Source organism: Hesperophylax consimilis, chromosome 3, assembly GCF_061612785.1.
Source record: "Hesperophylax consimilis isolate HC1 chromosome 3, BYU_Hcon_1.0, whole genome shotgun sequence".
Lineage (NCBI taxonomy): Eukaryota > Metazoa > Arthropoda > Insecta > Trichoptera > Limnephilidae > Hesperophylax > Hesperophylax consimilis.
The window spans coordinates 19,072,191-19,097,022 of NC_142838.1; the positions used below are offsets into that span (position 1 = coordinate 19,072,191).

The window sequence follows — 24,832 nt, forward strand, 5'->3', positions numbered from 1 at the left end:
GCATTTGCATATGCAAATGCATATTTAGACCCTTTTCAGCGGTAGTTGCATATTTTAGCAAATAATTTGAGATCTTGCATATTTACGCTTGATATCGTTCAGATGCCTCACATAGCGACACTATAGACGTCAGATAGCAAGGCGCGCGGCCAGCGAAGAACTGATCTTACTGATCGCTACGGCCGGCGGCCGGAGCGGGGGGGAACCTCTCATCTTCGCCTGCGCTCGCGCCTACTCGGCTTAATTCGGCTAATTGCCGAAAACAATTCATTCATTCGTATGAGGGGTGATTTGGTATATTTTTATGGTAATTCAGTGAATTGCGAATTTTGTTTTTGACTGGTCGCACGCGCTGTTCTTTAGAGTTTCGTCTAGTGTTTTGTTTGTTTGCACGAAGTTGTACATTGTGAAAGTGAACCATGCCCCCTGATAAAAAAAAGTGCCCATACGTGGATAGCTGAATATCCTGGAATATTTACATACGACGGAAAAGTTTTATACTGCCGAGTTTGCGAGAAAAACATTTCTAGAACAAAAAAGTTCCAAATAGACCAGCATGTCAAAACCAGTGTTCATATCGCAGGAGTGCAGAAGAAGGGCCCACGACAACAAGTTTTTACAATGGCAAGTAGCAGTAACAGTGAAGTAACCTCCAAAGGTAAACAACAAAATCACTTTAGCATGGATCTATGTGAAGCATTTCTTGCAAGCAATATCCCTCTATACAAACTGACAAATCCAGCCTTGAAGGATTTTCTCAGAAAATATTGCATAAATCAAAATATACCGGATGAATCTACTTTACGTAAAAATTACATATCATCAATTTATCTACATGTGCTGGAAGAAATACGCAATGAACTCAAGGATAACATCATATGGATTTCAGCTGACGAAACCACCGACACTTGCGGCCGTTACATTGCAAATTTGATTGTTGGTGCATTAAAACTTGAACCTTCACCTTCCTATTTAGTGGCCTGCAGAGAACTTGAAAAGGCAAATCATTCTACGATCGCCAGATTTGTGAATGAGGGTATAAAAAAAATATTTCCTGAATCTTCTGCGGATGGAAATGTGTATGTGTTGCTCTCAGATGCTGCCCCCTATATGATCAAAGCAGGCAAAGCCCTACAAGTATTTTATCCCAATTTGATTCATGTGACGTGTTTTGCTCACGGAATTCACAGACTCGCCGAAGAAGTGAGATCCACGTTTGCGAATGTAAATAACCTGATTTCATCAGCAAAGAAAGTGTTTCTTAAGGCGCCTGCTCGTATAAAAGCCTACAAAGAAAAACTGCCAAATATCCCTTTACCTCCTGAGCCAGTAATAACACGTTGGGGTACATGGATCGAAGCTGCGATGTTTTACCATGAACATTTTGAAGCCATCAAGGGTGTTATCAATGACTTCGATAGTGCAGAGGCTTTGGCAGTTTTCCAGTGCAAAGAATCGTTTGACGACGCCAGTATTAAAAAAACCTAGCTATGATTACCACTTATTTCGCCTACATACTTGCAAGTATAAAAACGCTTGAAACTCATGGATTGGCGTTGAATGCATCTATTCAGGTTATGAAGGAAATTCGCCTTATGAATTCCTCGTTGCCAAAGCTATTCCCGAGTAAACTCAAAGAAAAATTTGAAAACATACTGAATAATAACCCAGGGTTTGAACCTTTGTGCCAAATTGATAACTTCACCAACGGGGCAGGTGAAATTTTGCCCGGAACAATAAGTTCAAAAATCGCACCCAAATTTAAATTCTGTCCAGCCACATCAGTAGACGTAGAATGTTCCTTTTCCTCTTACAAAAATATATTAACGATCTAGACACAATTTGTCTACAGAACATTTAGAACAGTACTTAGTCATATACGTTTTCAAAGGTAAATTCTAAATTTTATTGTTAAATACATTTTATAATTGATATTTTCGAAAATATAATTGTTATCCTTGAGAACTAATAGCTTACTAAAATAAAAATAAAATATGTAAAAATACGACTTCCTGTATTATTTCATGTTGCATATTTTGACCCTTTTTATGGATTTTCGTGCATATTTTAGCTATTTTTATTGCATATTTGCGTGCATATTTTGGGCTATTTTTGTTGCATATAATCCGGTCTCTATTTATCACAAAAATGGTATATACAAATTGTCCAATTATTATTATTTATCCACCAACCAGCCCACAATAATAAATAAGAAATGCCAATATACTTTATGAACACGAGAATGACAAAGTATGCATGCATTCATAAATGTTTTGCTTCTGTTGAAGGTTATGAGATGAATAAGGAACGCCAGTCCCTTTTTATGAATAATGAATGACCTTCTTTATATATATATATATATTGTGTGAAAAGTTATTTATGATATGCAACCATGTGAACTGGGCTTCATGAATCAAATATTATTCACCACTAAGTGATGTAGGTACATAAGTACTAATAATCCATTCCGTGCCCTTTCTCAGTTTTTGCTCGTAAGTCAAAAATAACATCTATTCTTTTATTTCTATGCGGCGCATTTATAAAAAGCAACAAAGTTATGATAATTGCTAGATGTAAAAATGATATCTTGTGTGCTGAATCCGGGGTACTCACCTCACAATACGTAGTAAATAATATTGTAGGTACCTATCATGAGTTCGGTAATCTACATAAATAAAAATGTAGGGATGGGTGGTTTATCATAGAACCCGCTTTTACACACAAGTATGTCTCATTCTAATGTAAGTTGGGAGTACCTACCTATATTACGGTGTATTTCAGATACCAGTGTCACTAACACCAACATCAATGGGATGAAAAATAAATACTTTTGCTAATGTAATTACTTGATCATTATAAGTGATACATATAACAATGAATTAGGTATTTGCGTCAATCTCATTTTCAGTATTATTTTTCAGCACTAAGATAAATAAAATAACATGGGTAGTTTTCGAGTGGGGCATGCAATCAGATTGTATGAGAATTGTCGCTTCCGTTTCACCATAATAAAATACATATTAAAACAAAAGTGTAATTTTATCAATCTATTACAATATCGCATTATAATTTATTATAATTATGTGTAGACTTTTGTACTATGTAAACACGCTGGGAACATAATGAAGAGGTTGAAATGTTGAAAGAATAAACAAGACGGATATTTCAAGGTGTCAGGTTTGCACTGAGGCGTCATGAGTTCGATAGACCCTCTGTAAGTCTCATCATTGCAGAAGCAACAATTTCAACCTTTTATAATGGTAGTAGGGAGAAATCAAATATTGTCAGATTTTTGTAATGGAGGAATGCTTGTCTTTAAAAGAAGAGTATCACTTAATTCAGGTATATTGTGATTGTAAATTGGAACACAGCATACACCATCCTTGATTATTTTGGTTTAGTGTATGTGGAGAAAGCGTTTAGAACTGTAATCATTAGTGTACACTACTTTAGTCCCTTGTAGAGGAGTTATTAGTATATCTGGGCTATGTAGGGGGTCTGTTCCTTTGAGGCTGCGTGAGGGGGGTGCGTGCGCAGGTGGCTGCGCCTGTCCTTGCCGGACATAAACTTGAGGGGGCACAGCTGGCAGGGGAAGGGGCGCTCCCCTGTGTGGCTGCGGTTGTGCACAGCCAGGTAGGAGCGCGTCTTGAACCTCTTGTCACACACTTTGCAGGCATGAGGACGCACGTCGGAATGGGCACCCATGTGCTTTTGGAGATTCGCATTTGTGTAAAACCTGGTACAAAAAATGTATGTTTTATAAGGTTCCATGAAAAAAACAGAGAAGTGAAATAAACCTATACTAATCTATTTTTTATAGTGTTCTGCTTTATATGGTTACTGTTTCGTAAGTATTAGCGATCTGTAAGAGGAAATAAGTACTGAAATAAAGTTGCATAACTGATAGCGCAAGAAGTGATATAGACTTGGTGAAAAAAAGTGGTTTTCACTGATACAAAATGGCCACCATTAAAATTGCATAAATTTTAGTAGTTGTATCTATTAAAATGTAGATCAGGCAGGGGTGTGCAATTTGCAATGGAAGCAAATGTTCATCCCCTATGTAATGTGATACAATAGCATGTACCTGAGAGGGCACAGTGAGCAAGGGAAGTTCTTTACTCCGGTATGGCGCAAGAGATGTAGCTTGTATTCCGAGGGCTGGCCAAAGCGCCGCCCGCACGCCTCGCAACAGTATGGCTTCTCCCCGCTGTGCTGGAGCAGGTGACTCTATGGAGCCAACAAAAATATCACATAGAGATACATCACAGCATGAATTACACAAAATGTTTTGAGAAATTGATACAGTTACCATGCATAATATTATTGTATGTAAACAAAAAAATATATTTTAAAATTGTATTTTTACCGATGACGGTTATGGACATCCCTAGCTGGACGCCCCCACCTCTAAAATGTAGGGCGGCCATTTTGGATGGTTCTCCCTGTATACATTGTAATATTAACGACTCTCTGCTCTGTTTGCAACATTAAGGACGGGTTGTTTCGGAGAATTTGAACAATTCATCAAATTTCAATGTTCATTTTCAAGTTCTGTGAAAGATTTTTTCAAGTTCTGTTTTTATTTCAGTTTTGTCAAGCAACTAGCCTACAATGATATAATAACAGAACTTGAATAGGACTTTCGCAGAACCTGAAAATGAACGTTGAAATTTGATGAATTGTTCAAATTTTCCGAAGCAACCCGCCCTAAGTACATAATCCATGCCTGATCAATAAACAAATGAAGGCATACAATGTTTTTTAAATTACTATTTGTGAACTTTCAATTTTAAAAAGGTTACTAATTTCCCAAATAAAATTCAACAACCTTGGATAATATTTTTCACTGCTAAAACCAATGACATTACAATACATCTAGACCACCGCTAACTTTAATATTGTGTGCTTGCCCCAGATTTTACCAAAAACGGTCAGAATTGCCCCGGAACAAAGGGGAAACCACGTGACGCATTACAAAGAATTTACTGTAATTACCTTATTTTCTATTTAATAGAATATTTAAAAAATATTGTTTTTCATATATAAATTAACAGACAACATGAAAAAAAAATTATTCATTTTTATCGAAATCTTTTAAATACATACAAGGTTTTTTTAAACTTCATGAGAGGTATGATTCTTTCGATTGATATCAACAGTTATAGTCTACCTGAAATGTTAAAAGTTACAGGCTTTCAAAGCTATGAGGTTAAAAAAAACAGCGTATTTTGCAAAATGACAGTACAAAGCTGGTGGTGGGATTTTTACAAAGGTAACTAAAAAAAGCATGTTTTAAATATAAGAAAATATCATTCTTTTACCCAATTAGCTTCAATTATACGGGTTATTTAAGAATAATATTTCATTGGCATTTGAAGAAATATGAAAAAAAAAATATTTAAGATTAAGAACTGTTTACACAAAATATTCTGTCGGGATGAGTGTGAAACGGACTTTATAATGACTGAGAGTACGCAAATAATTACGATCGAAAGTTGTAATTTTCGCTAGTGTGACCTCAAAAGTGAATCAATTTTTATTTTTTGGTATCACTTTGACACTTTAGACACTTAACTCTTTGCACGCGGCCGTATCAACTATTGTTCCGTCAAAAAGTCCATACTCATACGCAGCTGTATCAACAGTTTATACGGAAACTTTGAATGCCGATATTCCAGCGGTCTTTCGACATAAATTTATTTCCCGCTCGCATGAACATTCGTAGAACTATCACGATGCTGACATCTACAAGAATTTCTCGAAAATAAAATTGTATTTCATTAAAAAACATCGATAATCAAGTGAGCCTCTTTGCGCCTTCGAGTGCTATAGTTTACAATTTTGTCAACGGATGGCGTTAGTCCAATTTTGTTATTATATTATGTGACATAAAATTTAAGTGTTCAGTTTTAGAAAAAGTTTTCATAACTAAAAATGATAAGTGCTCATGGTGTCCCACTTGTGTCTATCAACGCAGTGGCCTAAGTACACACACGCCGAGTGAATGGCGGGACCACATTCAAAAGATACGGTACGTCTTTTATGTTTTTGTTTTTATAAACATCTAAGAGTGTTGACACACGAGGATTTGTTATCATATTGTGGAGAATAATCTGTTCTGTCTATATAGTCCAATAAATCATGCCAGAATGCTTCAATTTGACATTTTATTGCGTGCATAGGTATTTTAAAATATGTACCGCGTACGGGTATAGATAAAACGGAGCAAATTAACGCGGTTAAAAGGTTAAACAACTTAATAAATATCAGGGTTATCAGACTAAAATATTTGGTAGAAGAAGTTTTATTTCTACAGCTATATACATAAAATGACAAAAAATAAACAGAAGAGTAACTCAGGACGATTTTTGCGCGACATCGCAAGTCCAAAAAAATTGGCACTTTTGTGGTCCGGGGCATGCTAGTGGTTAATACAGGCCGTGCTGTAGAAAATGAAAGGAAAGTTAAAGAGGCCTATTTTCAGACTTTTCGCACTGAGTTTAGCAGGGTTTAGTAATAAACGTGTACCTAGACCCATTATTGTCCCACAGAATCAACAGAAAATGTGGCAAGTAACTCTAAGGACGGGTTGTTTCGGAGAATTTGAACAATTCTTCAAATTTCAAAGTTAATTTTCAAGTTCTGTGAAAGATTTCTGTTAAGTTCTGTTATTATTTCAGTTCTATCAAGTAACTAGCCTATAATGATATAATAACAGAACTTGAATAGAACATTCACAGAACCCGTAAATGAACGTTAAAATTTGATGAATTGTTCAAATTCTCTGAAACAACCCGTCCTAACACTCATGTTTCCAGGAAATTCTTAATTTAAACATTGTTCATGTATGACATATATAGACATTCAACAAATGTCTTTATGAATGAAATAGATATAGGACAAGGCTGTGTTTTTGCATTTAAAAGTTGCGGATACAACATACATTCTATATCACGGGTGTGATTGAGATGACAAGATACCCCTACTCGCTGTATGAGGCGACCTACTGCCAGTAGGTTGTCATTATTCTTTATGTGTTGCTAGGTTCACTATCTTTCTTTCTCTAATAGCGCATAAAATCTTCGGGAAATAATTGTATTATTTATTTATTTAGAATTTACGGCACAACTGCCATTTACATACAAAGTTTTTATTTTATTTTTTTATATATACATAGTGCAGTATTAAATTTTGAAGTGGTGTTAAAATGTGTTATTAGTGCAGCTTTATACTTTATAAGGGGAATATTAAAAGTATCTGCGATTTTAGCATAAAAGTTCCCACGTGTGTGCAATCTATTTATAATCTAATTATAATAATAATAAATTTTGGCACTCATCTTCTTTCATCTTTGGCACGGGTCTGTTTAGTACTAAAACTCCTAAATCGGAAGTAATACAATTACCGTATCTTTCGCTTGCTAGTTTTGAGATCTCTACAATATGTCTATAGTTTGTAATATAATTGGCAAAAACAGTTTAAATAATCAATATTGAAGGTTGAAAATCCGGTCTGTAGGAGCTGTGCTAGCAGTTGGTCAAATCGAGTTTGAAACTCACTGAGGGTACTGACTTATACTGTTTTGTTAAATAATAAGATCTCTACTTTCCTTTTTAAAATTAAAGTAAGTAATACATACTATTATTTACTATCTGCACATTATAGTAGATGGACTTACATTCAAATTGGTGAGCTGAACAAACTTCTTGCCACACTGATGGCAGACATACTTCTTGATGCCGGCATGGGCCCGCTCGTGGTTCTTCAGGACGTTCAGGTAGGCAAAGGCCTTCCCGCACGTGGCACACTTGTACTTCCTCTCCCCCGTATGAACACGTAGGTGGCTCTTCAAGTTCTTTTCCGTTGTGAACTTTTTATCGCAGTGACTGCAATTTATTGTGGAGTCTGGCTGCAAAAAATACATTTACAATGTTTGTTTTACGCACTAGATGCATGGAGAGTATGTGAAACAAGCTGTGCTACATGCAGAATAGTGCATTCCATATAGACACTAGAGGTGGGCGTTTCTGTTTCTTTTTCAAAAAAACTGATAGCGTTTCGGTTTCCCAAAATAAACGGTGACTAGAAACCGTTTAAAAATAACATAATACATTAAAAAAAAAACCTGCCAAAAAATAAGTATAAATGGCTTTAGCTGTGTTTGGTGAGTAGCCAACTTGACCCATCGCCTTGCACCACAGTAGGAGGAATGGATTCATACATACGTCACTCCTGGACACTCTGACCCCCAGATTCCTAGCAACCCGTCATAACTTTTTCGTTCCCAGAATTTCTTCTCCTTTCTTTCCCTACAAAACCCCCCTCACAGCATCCCCAATGATGACTTAGGCCCCCGAGGGATTTTTTTCCTCAGGGCCTTCTGTGTGGAGCTAATGTAAAAAAAATGGGGATGGCCTACTCCCATTGTGCCCAGGCGGTGGGGATTTTGTCTGGTATTCACACATTTAAAAAAATGACAAATTAATCGAGAGTTTGCATGGTTTGACAAAATCACATTTTACCGACTGAAAGTTTTAGAAGTTTAGAAAGTTAAATATGCAATGAAAGTTAAATATCAAATAATTGTTTATATGAACTCATTTGTAATTTTTATTAATTAAATTTTCTTAAATTCACATTATGAATTTAGGAAAATTGATTAATGATTAATAAAAAAAAATATATATAAACAAAATTTAATATTTAAAAAAAAAATACATATCCTCTAAAGTTATATTATCCGCTTCCTAATATGTGCTAATATGCGTTTATTGTTGTTGCATTTTATTAAGTACCCATTTCATACAAGATTGCCACCTCGGTCTTTGAACAATTTACTACCAGTACTGTACCTACCTACTATTATTTCGTACCTAATAAGTACATTTTTATATCTTATTTTTTCTAAGTTTAATAACTATTATATTATTTAAGTTATATTTTTTAGTTTGTAATTAAATTTCTTATTTTCTTAATTATATAGTGTTATCAAATTTATCATCTAGTTTTATAGCTATTTGTTAATTTTTAGCTACATCAACTAGTGAAATTTTACAACCTATAAACCATAATGACTCACAACACTACCCAACTCAAACACGAGAAATAATTTCTCAATTGAGTTGAGCAATTTTTTGTTAAAAATTTCTAATTTTTTCGCAATCAGCCTCGAAATATCTACATTTGTAAATTATTGTAATGTGTTTATATATTCAATAAAAAAAAATAAAAAAAAAATGAGGTATTTTTCCTTAAGTGCGTTTTCAAATTTAAGGGAGCAATTGAAGCAGTTTACTCCAAGCCAAGGCGCTGATAATACTTAATATGTAACACAGCACCTTGAGATTTTTACTAGCGCAGAGAAAGCGTTTAATAATAAGCGCTTAGTAAGTGTTCAATAATAAGCGTTTCTTTGCATCGGTCTCTGCATGTTGGATCTTCAGTTCGCACGTAAAGCCTAAAGTTTGAAAAAAAAAATTTACCTTTACTCTAAAATTAAACACATACATTTTCTGGTTTCTAATATTTTAATTACGAAATTATGAAAACGACGTTCTATAAATTTGCCATATTATAAACTGTCTTGATACATACATATTTGACAGTGTTAGGAAAGTTATATCATTTACCAATAAAATAACTACATTTATAATTGAAGACCAAAAATAATATAACAAAAAACAATTCCGATGAAGTAGCTACAAAACGTGTAATTAAGACATACTACATAGATTTACATTTAAAAATTGATAATTAATCTTTTAAGTACATCATTTTTAACTAAGTAATTAACTAACCATCACGCCTTTTTCCGCAGGGGTAGGCAGATGGAATCTGAAGGAGGTTGGATCGCCAAACAACTCAGTCATGGTACACACTCCTTGCCTCATTCACATCATACATACTCTTCTATTATTCTGACTCTTGACTTGGCCCGACTCAAGTATCTGATTCACTCGATCGTGCCATGTCTTCCTTGGACATCCCCGACTTCTGGTACCATTCACATTTGATCATATATTCTCCTTACACTCCTTTTTTCGCTCATTCGCTCTACATGCCCAAACCATCTAAACGTCCCTTTCTTAATGTTAATGATTACGCTTACATCAGCCTTGCACTCTTTACGGATTTCTACATTTCTCACATGATCATACGTGGTTTTACCACACATACTCCTCAGGGATCTCATTTCTACAGCATTCAGTCTACTTTCATCCTTTCTCTGCCAGTTCCATGCCTCACTTCAATATATCAGGGTAGGTACCAGCACTCCATTACGGACTGCTAACTTCGCTTTTTTGGACAATTTTTTGTTAGCACCAACCACGTTCACTCCTCCATTAATAGAGTTACCTGCATCCCTTCTTTCAATTTCTCCGTCAGCCTTCGTCTACTTCCTAAATATACCAACTCATCCACCTGCTCCAAGTATTCCTCTTTCACAACTATATTGCACACTGTTTTTGTATTCTCTCTTTCAAACACTGTGGCTTACATTCGTCATACTTCATACTTCATTTTTGATGAGTGATAATAGTGAAAAATATTTTTTAGTGCAATGTGAGTTTTTTTAATATCATTGATATATTGTTTTCCTATTGCTTAAGCTTACCAAAAACTAAATGCGCGCCACTGGCCACATGAGATTGTAAATACATACATACAAAGATTGACACGCGTGCAAAAGGAATAAATAAATGAATTTTAGACAAATATGACGGTCACCTCTTACATTGATATCGCAAGAAAAAATTATTCAGTCTAAATAATATGTAACTAATTTATTATTATTATTTGAAAAACATGCAAGGACTTTTGACTGATAATTTTCTTTTGAATGCAGATTTTTTCTTTCAAAACTAATAAGATAATTGATTTGGGTTGCATTTGACTAGTTAAATCAAATTTAGTAAGTCCTTAAAATAGAGATGATATGTATGTAGTTGGACAAAGAAATATAAGAATTTTCCATGCGAGGGAACTTATACTAAAGTGTATCTTTGAATGATCATACCTTCATACCAAAGTGTTTTCTCATATGGGCTTCCAGTTTAACGTACTTATAAAATGATTTATCACATTTCTGACAATACAGCATTGTGCTTGTGATGGCACGTTTGGTGTGCTTTTTATATTTCTTCTTAGATGTGTCCCTAAAATAGGCATAAACATTAAAATGGTAGGTGAAAAAGCAGTGATTGCAGTGATATCAAATACTGTAGATTAGTTATAATACTTCCAACTTCTGACGCTTCCATACATTCTGATGTTTGCAGTATGCTTACACTAGCGCCTTCTAGCGGCACGAGTTGTGAGGCTCGGTTTACTTTCATACATTTGAATTGATTATGCAAGATTACGCCACGCTACACTAGCGCCTCTAGCGGCCAGAGTTGCCACACAGTACAAGTAAATACTGCCAATATCTTATTAGAGTTGTATTACTAATATTCTAGTGTATTTGGTGATATACATAAGATTCGGTACATCAAGACTACATTTTTGAATTTGTATTTTTTGTACTTATGTGTATTATGTTGATTCACTTTGTTCCTATCTTATATTATGTTAAATTGTTGATAAACTGCCAATACGGATAAATTGAATTGCAAATCCGATTCATGCTGCTGTGAATAAAAAAAATATTATTTCTTTTATTATGTTAATTCCAATACACTATGTAATGTAATTAACCTGTTAACCGGGCGGGACGTACAAATACGTCAAACGTAAACAGTATTGGGTTCGGGTAGGACATATGAATAAGTCCTTGAAATATATGTTGCGCCCTGGAACGAGCGGGACGTATATTTCCGAGCATATCACACGGATTTTGGGTTTTTAATTTTTACATACTTTAATTTTTTAAACTCAATGTTTCTCTTTTAACTGTGTGCTTTTGTTTATTTTTCTGTTATTATAACCTTTTTTATATTTTTTGTAATCTTTATAATTGTTTGTAAAGTTTCTATTTTTTTAATTCAATGTTTTCATTTTTATAATGCATAAATGAAAAAAAAAAATTATTTGAAATTACGTCCTCCGGCCGTGACGTACTGATACGTCCTAGTGAAGGAGTTCACGCCCGTTGTATGCTGAGTAATTCAAAACGGAATTCCCCGGTTAGCATGTTAATTTTTACGTAATAGTCTGATGGGCATAAATAAATAAGATTTTAGTAATTTACATATTTTGAATTCTCTCTTCTTCATCATCCATATTCTTAACATCGATAGTATTTTGTGGGTCCGAGTGAGGAGAACCTAAAATAAAGTCAAAAGTTTAAATGAATTACTAAAATAGTAATAATATTAAATGGTGTAAGCTTTAAAAAAAATCACTTTTTGAATACTGGTGAGTGGGGTGATTTATATCAGGTGTCTCTTCAACTCGGCAACTGATAGTTTCATCTGATTTGATATCAGATCTTCTTTCTTCTTCCTGCTTGACCAACTGAAAAGTAACGAATACCACTTAGTTTTTTATTATTGTAAGAGGAAAATGTTTCTTAAGCAATAATGGTGGACTTGGCTAGCAAATAACAGAACCCGGGATGCGTAGTACCCGGTCGGGAACCCGACACTTTTAACGATCGGTCAATATTACTTTTAGAAGGGTTTGATTTAAGTAATACAATTTCTATTACTTGCGTAAATATAAAGAAAATAGGGACACACTTATTACACACATTTTATCTTAAAAACACGTTCATAACAGTTATATAATAATGAGAATTATATATTTCAGTTTTTGGAATTGGAAAATAATGTATTTTAGTAGATATTTCGTTAAAAAAAAAAGATTATTTGATGTCTTTTCTTCTCGCTATGTTTTGACATAATAATATTAAAATACTTTCATTTTAATTTATTTCTTAAATAAACCCAAACTAAGAACTTATTTTAAGATCATAGATTCATATTTTGGATTAAATAAGAAGAGAAAAAAATTACCTAAATATTTTCGTATTCATAACAATGGCCGCCATGTAAATAAACGATTTTAATTTGAACGAAATAACTACGAAAATGGATTATTTTCCATTTTCGGAAACTGAAATACTTACTTCTCATCATTATTCTAAAGGGACTGGGACACGGTCAAGCGGCTTGGTCGCAAGCACGTAGTTTTTTGTCTATGGCACTTTGTGACAAGCATTTTGACCGTGTACCAAAGCTGGCTTGCAAGCATTGCGCAATACTACGTGCTGGCGGCGGGGCTTGATGCGAATTTATATTTTTGTGGGAATAGACAAACGAAAATAGACAAATAAATATCACGTATCATATAATGATATAAATTGAATAAAATTATTATAAAATAGGTACTTAGTTATTGTTTTTGTGTTAAATTTGTAGAAATCCATCTAATTTAAAAATTCTGGAAGTATTTTAGTATTTTTTAATAATTATGACAGCGGTTTTCAAGGTCATTAATAATCAAACTGTAGAATAAATAATTTTCTGAATTTTCAATGGAGAAAACATATTTTTTGTATGAATACCGCACAAGAGTATCAACTATACATAGATGCATAAATAAACCAATAAAATTTTGACCACCACGATATCACAGGAAGGCGTGGCCATGCTTGACGGAGAGGCTTGATGCGGGCTGTCAAGCCGCTAAGCATAGACAATAATAGACAACAATAGACAACAATAGACAAAAAAACTATGTGCTTGCGATCAAGCCGCTTGACCGTGTCCCAGTCCCTTAACTACTGCAAAAGTGATTTCTTTTTAAATAGTGAGTATTAGGCTTGTACCTATTTATATATACATAGCAGAGATGTGCTTTATTTCAAATAAATCCATTTCAAATGCTTTTCTAAAAACCATTTTGCATTTTGCATTTTAAATGCTTTTCTCAATGCATTTTCTATTTTAAATGCTTTTTGCAACATTCTTCCTACTATCTCCACTCATCTTTTTTTCATAAGCCCCAAATATCAGTCAGTCCTCAACCTCGCTATGAGAGATAATTTACATTTGTCAAGTTGCTCCCTGGTAGGAGACCTGGCAATTGAGTGATACCATTACAAAAAAATACTGATTCAAATACTGAACATGGGGCCATGACGCTGTAATATTAAATGTTATATAGCAGTTTCTATGTTTTTACGTTGGCAACATTAGTCCCGCGCAAATTTTTTGTGGTTTCATAATCTGTAGTCGTGGTGTTTTTGGATTTACCATCATGTAATATGTTTGTTCTACATTGATGTCCATTATTAAATGACAAAATTGTTTAAAAATTCTATAATTATTTTAATTGTTTGACCTGAGAATCCATTTTGCATTTTCAATGCATTTTGAAAATAGGTATTTTGCATTTTGCATTTGAAATGCTTTTCTAAAAACCATTTTGCATTTTGCATTTTCAAATGGAAAAGTTTTGACCCATTTCCATTTTGCATTTCAAATGGTTTTGGGTACCCATTTTGCACATCGTCACCTTAACCCTTTCCTAACGGCTATGAGAAAAAAGTACAAAATTAATGGTTTTATATGAGATTCTTAATAATATGTTGTAAAGGAAACACATAAATTTTTTTTAGATTTTTATTTGCATTCTAGGTATTATTACTGTGACCTGGACTAATTTGTACCGTCAGGAACTTTGTGTATCATAGTAATGTGTATAATAGGAACTTTTAAAACATAGGTTTTTTTTTTTTAAACTAATTAAATCGTTAAATAAATATTAATAGTTATAAATAATTAAAAATGAATCTCGTGGTATTCAGTAAAGCAGTTTTTCTTTTCATTTAGACATAAGAATACATTGCAGTGAGAACATTTTGAGTGAGGCTTTGACTGTATCTTCTTGATGCTGCATACTTCGCATCTGCCTCTGTTTTCTACAAAAGTAGGCCAGTGTATGCCTCTGTTACCCAACCTAACATCTTTCAATGTCGAATAGTTTACTTTGCGCCTTTTAGATGGGCCAGGGCTGGGTTGGTTTTCCCTCGATAACCTTTTTTTCTTGTCAAGATCTTTTTTTGTCATCAATCCTTGTGCAACTGACCGTCTAAACTCTTTTACAGAAGTCTTTTCAAGTATCAGCCCATGAACAACATATGCATTTACAAAAGCTATATCCAGAACTCCCCAAAACAATCTGTGCCACCATTTTGGAGACTTTCGGTCTACACCGTACAAGGCCCTCAATCTGTCAGCTGTATCTACACCGCCCATGTAAGAGTTGTAGTCTTTGATAGATTTTGGACAAGATACTGTCGATTTGGATCCATTTTTTTCTTTGCGAGTTACAGTTTCTTCTTCGTTGCCATGAAAATTCGAAGCAATGTTTACGACTTTGTTGTCCTTCCATTTCCAAAACCCGATGCCCAAACTAGAAAATCGATAGTCACATTCTCCACGTTTCAATTTAGAGTCAGCTAACAGATTGTTGGGTACACCCTTACGATTAAACCTCATTGTTCCACATCCGTAAGTTCTTTCAGTCTTCAGTTTCTCCAGTAGAGCTACCGATGTAAAAAAATTGTCGAAGTAAACTACTTTATCCTTCCCCCAGTCAGATTCTGTCAATTCCAAAACCACTCTTTCTCCTAAAGTGCAATCGGAAAATTTTGCATTCATTACTTCGTCTTTTCCTTGATAAATCATGAATTTTTTTATAAAACCTCTTTGGTCAGCCAGACACCATAGCTTATAGCCTCTCTTTATTGGTTTCATCGGAAGATATTGTTTCAAGACTGACCTTCCCTTGAATTTTATCATTGATTCATCAACACTCACTTCTCTCGTTCCGTGGTAGCACCCTTGAAATTATTTGTTCAAAGCATCAACTATAGGTCTGATTTTGTATAGTTTGTCTTTGCAGTTAGGAAGCAGTTGAGAGTTATCATTGCAATGGAGGTTGGACAAAATAATTGCAAATCTATCTCTGGGCATGGTCTTGCTTACCAAAGGATTGTTCAAATCAGGGGCCGACGAAAAATGATCTGTCCATGAAGGTCTAGTATTGTAGGCCATGTAAAAGTTCATTCCAATAAAAGCCATCAGTTCTTCCTTTTTTAGGTTGAGGACCTTATCATGTTGGACTGCATATAAGTTACTTTGATATATAATTATATCCAGAATATCATCAATGAAAACTAAAAAAATATCGGTGGGTGTATTACATCCAGCAAAACATTCTTCGACCACACCCGTATTTGTAGAATATTCTGGAAGATAAGTTTCTAAATCGCGTTTTTTCCATTTACGATTCGGCTCAATATTCTTCTTCTTTTTAGATGGTATCAAAGCAACAGTTTCTGAAGAACCGGAGGGTAATGCGCATTGACTTACTTCTCCATTTTTTTCTTCGATCTCATTTGTAACCTCAAGTTCAGCTTGATCTAAAGATTGTTCCAACGCTTCCTCGAAAATTTGATCAAACGTTCTATATGTATGTAGTTGCATATTTTCAATATTTTCTTCGTCATACAACTCCACATCTGAATTCGCATCGCAATCCGGAAGGTCTTCTAAAAGTAATGCTTCAATCAAAGCATTATTTTTTGAAATATCCATTTCGAAGACCTGAAAAAAGCGTAAAAAAATTGTACGGGACGATTGTATAAAAAAATTTATTTTTAAAATACCCACATGAGGTAAAAATTGCGAGGCGCATATGACGCCGTTCTATTTGTATAAAGAACATTAACTTTAAATTCAGTAAATTTAAATGATTCACCTCTTCAAGGCATATAAGAATCTAGTAAATCAAAAAAAAAATAAAAAAAATTGTTGTCTCATATGCATTCGTGGACTTGTTCGATATAAAAATAATAAATTTCACTCATGTCTCAAACAAATAAAGTATAACAAGAAGTTACTGACGGTACTTATTAGTCCTTAACGATTTTTCGAGTTATTCAAACACTAATAACTAGAATTATGCACTAAAAACACATTTACTACATAAACAAAACCTTAATTTCCAAGTGTAATAAACAATAATGGCACTTACCAAGTAATAACTATTTTTAAATATTTTCTAAAACAACAGCACGTCACCACGGATTACGGTCGTCGTTGCGAAGACTTATTATTTGCCCTACTTGGCGCCAAATCGCCGTATGTCAAATACTTTGCTGTTATTGGCTAGCTAGACGGTACTAGAAAGTATCGTCAGGCTTAGCAAAGGTATAGACGATAATGCGGCATAGATTTTAGGCAGGAAATCAACAGGTACAAATTTGTACCGTCAGGAAGGAAAGGGTTAAAGCAATAGTGGGATATCTTGAAAAATGCTGTTCTGAGATAATAGGACTTTTAGGTTTGCGTGAGCTCTAGCAGCATCAAATTAACTAATCTTGCAGATTAATGATATAGTATAAGAGAGGTAAATTATTTAACATCAACACAAAATTGTAATAATAGAAAAATAATTAATTTTTTCATACTAATTTTGACAAAGTATACGTAAATCTGGAAATATCTCACTGTTGCGTGGAGTGTTTGGTAATCATCTCAAATTATCTCAGTGTAGCATAGTAATAATATTACGAGTTTAGATGGATAAATGAATTAATAATTGTTCCTCGGGAGATTTTTTCAATGTGTACGACTGTTTCAGGCTAGTAATTGCTTTAAATAATTAATAATTGCTTAAAATAATTAATAATTCTTATTTCTGCATGTTTTTCCATGATGTTTATAATCATAAATACATTTTCAACAGTACACACCCACCTACTCCTATAGTTTGTCAATACGACAATTGACGATAGTAAGGTGGAATAAAAATGAAAAAAATATATATTTGTGCTTATAAATTTATTTATGAGAAGCGTTATATAATGTATGTAACAAAAATAACAGAAAAACCTTAAGGATAAAAGTATGTAACAAAATTAACAGAAAACCAAGAATAAAAAGTAGGTATGTATCAAAAATAACAGAAAACCTTTAGAATAAAGGTATGTACCTAATTTTTTTTACAGAAAACTTTAAGAACAAAAAAATAAAACAAATATGTGTTGATTCCCTGGAAACCTACAATGAACCTTCATCGTTATTTTCTTCTTGTACATCGCAGTCTGTATTAGCAGTATTAATTAATTCAAAACAAATTATGAGCAAACAAATAAGAAATCACGATTTTTATTCGGTGGAATTGTAGGTGGAACTGTATAAGCTGGTCCTAGAATTATACTATTCTCATTCCGAACATTCTTTAGTCGCTCTCTCACATTAATGCTCTGATTAAATGGATCCTCGGTGTAGGTGCTTTTGTATTTGATAACTAACGATTCGTCTTTAGTGATCTGTAAAATCTTAACTTTATTCCAAATACATTTATTTTTGTCCATGTTTATTGAGAAATTTTTTCCAGTATTCTCACATACCTTCTTCCAGTCAATGAAGTCCGTTGTTTCCATTTCTGTTAACTTATAACGAGGTTCATTCTTCTTGGAACACTTTATGATCATCGCTAACTACGTTGGAATAAATATTAGGCCTTGTTTTAAAATCCTGACCTTTTCTCTGTCGATGCAATAATGAATGAAGTCTCCTTTGTTCTCTGAGTGCCCAACAATTAGGTATATATGGGTAATGATTTGAATATCAAGTGTTCATAGTGCATGCATGTACATAGAAAATAAATAAAATTGTTTTTATTCTGTGCCACATAGTTATCAGAATAAAAGATCACTTCCCGTTTCCCTTGGCAAAGGTCTTTTAAAAATGTGTACACGCAGGTAGATATTTCAACTGCGCATCTTTTAGCTACACCCTCATGCCGCATGTAACAATGGCCCTGTCGTGTTTGGTATTGTAAATACAGAAGTTATAACGTTTAACTTGCTCTTATAAAAAAATAGATATATTGCCATTTGGCAACGGCATAACAGCTTGAAAGTCATAAATGGCAACTACAGTATCATCAGTGGTCTTGGTAATGTTTTTATCTTTTTCTTGTCGAGATAGCTTTACATCCTGAATGTGTTCAGAATATTATTATTTTTTCTAATATCTTATTTGCACTACTTATTGTATTATACACAAAATCCACAAAGGTTCTTTTTTGGTTAAAAAAAATATATATTGAATTGTATGTAGAGTGTGTAACATAGAGATTACCTACCGAGACACACTTCTATTTGTACAAATTGTACATCTTTTGGATATTTGGAGATCCGAGATGATCCTGCACGATAATAGTGCGATTCCACTCTACTAAAGCTGTTGATGTGATTCATAACACCATCAACTAAATCATCCTTTTGCAGGAAGCTGTCTGTTTTCTTTTTTAATGCAGTGCTTATGGTATTATTGCTTATATCTAAGGTTGCCATAAAAAAATCTTACACATACGTATGTTATGTCCATCTCTCTCAAAATAATAACCACTATTAGCTAGCATTCATGGAATCATAAATATTAAAATATTTTAATCGATCAACTTCCAAAACAGATTCAGAACATTTGTATTTACAATTAGTACACAGTACTACAGGCTTAATTTGTTTTGCTCTGCGTATTTTTCCTGACTTTGCTACATACTCCTGACCAGTATTCACCTTCAGTTTATTTATGTTTCTCTTCCAAGATCACCCAACTTGTTGAAAACTATAGAGCTACAGTGAGACAATAAATTTATTTCAGTATTTTAAACGACCTTTTGAAAGCAACAGTGGGACAACATCAATATCTCAGTGTTGCTCTGAGTGACCGAACATTTCAATACTGAGATTTTACTTGTAACACTGGCAATTTTTTTTTTACAAAATATCTTAGTAATGCATCATGTAGAGCTCAAAATTTTACATTGAACTGCATACTTATCTCAAAAGTGTATTTTTCGAAGATATCCCACTATTGCTTTAAGGTGACGACATCTCTGATACATAGTATATTTACCATTATTATTTTGTTATAAAGTAAGAACACTAACAATTACCTTATATTACATTAACATAACATAATAATAATAATGTGGATGGGGCAATACTTACATGAAGATTTTCTGTAAGCAGACGGTCAGTTGCCTGTGTCTGCAGAGGTTTTAGGTGCTGTTTCAGAAGGGAGTCTGAACGGATACATTGCTGCTTAAAGTAATACAACCGATTCAACAGTTCGTAACATAGTTGACACAACACCTTTGGAAGTTCATCACATAAAGGAACCTGCAATTAATGTACAAAGTTTAATTACATTTGGTGGACATTACGTTTTCAGAAGGAAATTATTTGTTGGACATGAATTACATAACCGCCATACTTTTAGACATAGATTACGGCAACTTTTTTTTTATTTTTTTTTTTATGTGACACCTCACAAGAGTGTCCCTGCCTGTGCAGTGTACAGACAGGGGAACTATGTCACCACCCGGTTGGGCGGCGTTGTGAGGCGGAATAAGGTAGGGGCTGTAGCAAGGGATTTGTTAATGCGGGCCTTGAAGAGGCTCGGATTATAGGAGGGAGGAAAAACAGATGTCGGTAGCTCGTTCCATATACAAGCCGACTTACACAAAAACGAGTCGTAAAAACGGCCCGTTCTCATGAAGCCAACGTCAACCGTGAACGGGTGTTCAGTTCGTATCCGTCGAGTTTCACGCACGTGCACCAGTGCATCAGGAATCAATGCTGCTAGCTCCTTGGAGCAGGCTCCATTGAAATACCTGTAGAACAGACACAGCATGCCTACATTGCGTCTATGCATTAGAGAAGGCAATCGGTCTGTTAACAACGGGTTGTCAATCAGACGGATCGCTCTCCTTTGCACAGATTCAAGCAGGTTTATCAAGTATTTTGGGGCACCAGCCCAAAGGTGGCTCCCAAATTCAATAGTTGGGCGGACTTGAGACTTGTACAGGGTCAGCAGCTGGTCACTGTTGAAGAATCTCCTAGCTCTGTACAAGACGCCCAACTTTTTGGAGGCCTGATTTACTCGGGCTTCTATGGATCCCCGATACTTGAGCTGGTCTGATATAGTAACTCCAAGCATTTCAATGGAGTCTTTATTGGGGAGAGTGCTCCCATCAAATTGCACCAGACAGTCATTGATCTCCCTCTTTGCCGAAATCAGACACGCTTGGGTTTTGGAGACGTTGAAACTGACCAAGTTGGCCTTACCCCAGGCACGAACCATCTCGAGGTGGTGGTCAATTTTTTGCTTCAAAACTTCCCGAGCTGTTCGGACATCATAGGTGGAAGGGGACCTGTCAAAAAGATAACCCTCGTGAACGGTGCTGTCATCAGCGTAGCAGTGAATTGGTGCACATTCAACGAGATCGTTGATGTGCAATAAAAACAGCGTCGGAGACAGCACAGATCCTTGTGGCACCCCCGCATTGATTTGGTGCGGTGAGGAAGAAGAGCCGTCAACCACGGTTTGAATTGTTCTTCCCCTCAGAAAGTCTGCAATCCAACTATGCAGGGTTGGGTGGATCCATAGACATATGAATATTAGTAGACCTGCCCTAAGTGATTAAAAGCGTATTATCCCCACTCCCCATACCGGTTCCATTGAGCCGGCTGGGCTCGCATATGGCCTAAGGTGAAATTTGAAAACGTGACGTCATCATTCTTGTGCGAACTATGGTCGAGGCATCATCGGTTCATTTTACGAAATAACACGGCAAAATGTTCACTTGTACTATGAAAACTTGTAAAAATAGATGTGAAAAAGAGAATAAACCCAATTGTCGTATTACATTCCATATATAAGCATTATTTTACTTTATTTTAAGCATATTCACATCGTATAATATAGATCAGTTTTAGAAACATATACTATCACATCGAGAAACGTCTGGACGCGAAACACAAAGCTGGTTGGTTGCTGGGAAGTAAATTATGAACATTTATAAAAGTGTCTTAACTAAATACTTAAACGAAATATTCGACTCTGAAAAGGGAACCGAATTTTTTTGCCGAATTTGGACTTCGCAAATTTGTTCATAACGTGGCGAGTAATTTGCGCTCCCATGTAAAAATGTCTATTCATTCTAAAGCAGATTTTACTTTTAAGAAGTAAATGGTGATATTATAATGCGAGATGCCTATTTACTGTCAGATTGATTTATTGACGAATCACAGTCAGTCTTACTCCCTTCATCCTTCAACAGTTGATTTTACCCCTCGCCATTATCTTCTCGTCTATTAATTCCTATGTCTGTGGGTGGATCCCATACGATGGTAACTTCCCGATAAGTGCCCGGTGCCAGACTCTGTCAAAGGCTTTGGAGATATCCAACCCAACGGTTTGAGTTTCAACAAAACGTTCCATGTACCGCCCCCAAATATGCGTCACATATCCGAGTAGATCGCCACACGATCGGTTTTCGACGAAATCCATATTGTCGATCGCTTAGGATATTGTTATTCTCGAGATATGTGAGCAATTTGTTGTTAACCACCCTTTCATACCTTCGAGAGTATGGAAGTGATGGCTATGGGGCGGTAGTTAGAAGGGTCGGAGCGGTCCCCCTTTTTTGGGATTGGGTGGACGAACTACACTTGTTTCAACAATTACTACAAGAAACAACTATTTACATGCAATAGGTTATTTGGTTCGTATTTTGGGTTAATCAAGCAATTTAGATTGAAAAGAAACTTTCGCAAATATCACCGCATACTAAAAATATCCAAAATGGCGGCAAAGGGATCGTTTTATAAGGGAAATTTTTAATGTTGATTTATTAAAAATGGAACTTTATTGCATCTTTTACAATCTCTCGAAACGTGGTTAGTTGTTTCTTGTAGTAATCTAGTTGAAACAAGTGTAATTTCCATAATCTGTTCCTATTAATAGTGCGACGATTAGGTAAATATTTACCTTACATAAAACCATAGAGATAATATAATTAGAGGCGCTACTGCATACTAATATCTCGTCGAAACTTGTTCCACCATTAGTACACGATAAGCGGTGCACGTAAACCGTCAGTAGTTTTAGTTAGAGCGTTGGGAGAGTTGAAGGTAAAAAAACGGAACCTATTTTTTCGCCTCATGTCTCATCTAAATATAATACATCAATGCATAAACACATAATTTTATTTAAAGATTGGAAAACTAGATTTTCGGAGTTATCTTAAGAATTTGTAATTTTTAGCTTAAGTTAAATATTACTTTTATAGTCAAGAGGAATCCATACCGATGTGCAGTAAGAATATACATCTTCGGGAACGCTTTGCATTTGGTCCTGTGCGGATAAGCAAGCTCTACAAGTCTTCGACAGATTAAAAAATCCATGATACAAACTATAGCTCATATTATATGGAAATCAATCCTTAAATTGAATTTGGAAGCAGTGAGTAGATAAATCAGCTAAATCTTCAATGTTGACTAAAGTATTGAATGCTAGCTTCTATCATTTATTTACAAGATTTTTGACAGTTCGTTCCATAAATAAATCAGTCGCTCGTTCTTGCTCTTTCTGTTCCATAAATAAACCTGAACAACCTGAATAAACCACTCACTTCTGACAACTACTGTCAGACGAAAATTTCCAAAGACAAAACAGATGTTAGATCAATATCTGTTAAGTAAGAACTTTAACACCTTCGCCGACACTAAAAAATGAGTGTGATTTGCTCTGGGGCAATTGTAAATGAAATTAATGAAAATAATAAAATACTCCCTAAAATCATGCAGGATAGATCCCTCTAAGGCAGGGGGAAACCTGCGACCCGCGACCCTTTTTGGTGGGGCCCTGCTGACCACAAAAAAGGTAAAATAATAACTTTCAGAACACAAGTTTCGTTCACGGTGTTTCAGATACATTATTAACCCTTTCCTTACCAGAGTTCTTCTGGAGGAACACGAAGGAAAAAAAAATATTTCTCTTGATTTTACGAACCAAATAGCCCCGTATTTTGCATATCGCTTGAGGAAGATATTGCTTATAAAGAAATAGAACAAATGTCGTACTGGAAACACATAATATTACTGTTATTTCGAATTAAAAACGCGTGTTTTGCAGCTTTTGACGGTTTGACATTTCTCGGATTTCAACATTATTTTAAAGGTAAGATATCGCATATTTCTGTTGAAAATAATTATTATATTGTATATACATGTCTAATCTGATATGTAAATATTATTTCCATTCAAAAACATTGGTTTTTCATTTGGTTTTCGGTAACAACATCCTGTTCCTGAGCTGGCACTTTGGTCGTTCGTGGATGTTTTTCATAGAAATCTTTCTTAGGCCTTTAATATTGTTTTACTTGTTTTTATTTGATTCTTTCAAGATATATTAATTTATTTTATTATTTTCCGGTAGACTTTAATATTATTATTCATTTTATTCATTTTTATAGATGGAGCATCGTGGTTTGACACATGAGGAGATCACCGTGATGCTGGAAGGAGATATTTACGACGTGGAGTTGGAGTTGGAAGATGAAAATGAAGAGGGCTGGTCAGTTGAATATTTCCAGGATGCTGCAGAGGAAACCAATGTGGAGGCATTGAACCAAGCTCTTGGAATGGATGTGGAAGTACATGCAAGTGCTTTTGTCATTATTTCTTATTGTTATATTACAGCGATTATTGCGTTTGATTTTGATTTAAGTATGAACAAATTTGGGTTTTAAATGAAACCATCAAGTATATATTTTTAATTATAAACTTTGGAAGAGAGGCAGCAGCCAGTAGAAGACGAGCCAGAGTCCTGCACCGTGCCGCAAGGACAGCCCAGTGAAGCCTCAGCTTCTACGGAACCGATCTACGGTGGATCAAGAAAGATGTCGATCATGTGGACTCCTACTGTGATGTTACTTTCTTAAAACCACCACTGGATATGTCTGCTCTACAATATTTTTTTATGTTTCATAGATGAAAATATTATAAAAAATATTG

At 34.8% G+C, this 24,832-nt stretch overlaps 1 protein-coding gene across 1 annotated transcript; it reads right to left on the reverse strand.

The window, feature by feature from the left end:
- Positions 1 to 2,436: 2,436 nt before the first annotated feature.
- LOC149425080 (uncharacterized) lies at positions 2,437 to 23,414 on the reverse strand. The gene is made up of 8 exons (XM_089650948.1): positions 23,124 to 23,414; positions 19,982 to 20,152; positions 12,348 to 12,459; positions 12,194 to 12,269; positions 11,021 to 11,159; positions 7,682 to 7,912; positions 4,088 to 4,230; positions 2,437 to 3,736 (listed from the first exon to the last, which is right to left on the reverse strand). The coding sequence occupies exons 1-8, from the start codon at positions 23,238 to 23,240 to the stop codon at positions 3,472 to 3,474; spliced, it is 1,254 nt and encodes a 417-aa protein (XP_089507074.1). The 5' UTR covers positions 23,241 to 23,414; the 3' UTR covers positions 2,437 to 3,471.
- Between the last annotated feature and the right edge of the window lie 1,418 nt (positions 23,415 to 24,832).

Excerpts from the sequence above, each read along its gene's own strand:
- LOC149425080 (XM_089650948.1), bottom strand. The coding sequence starts at position 23,240 with ATGAGCTATAGTTTGTATCATGGATTTTTTAATCTGTCGAAGACTTGT. Across the intron at positions 20,153-23,123 it reads TATATTCTTACTGCACATCG|GTTCCTTTATGTGATGAACT; the intron begins GTATGGATTCCT and ends CATTAATTGCAG. Across the intron at positions 3,737-4,087 it reads TGCTCACTGTGCCCTCTCAG|GTTTTACACAAATGCGAATC; the intron begins GTACATGCTATT and ends TTTTTGTACCAG.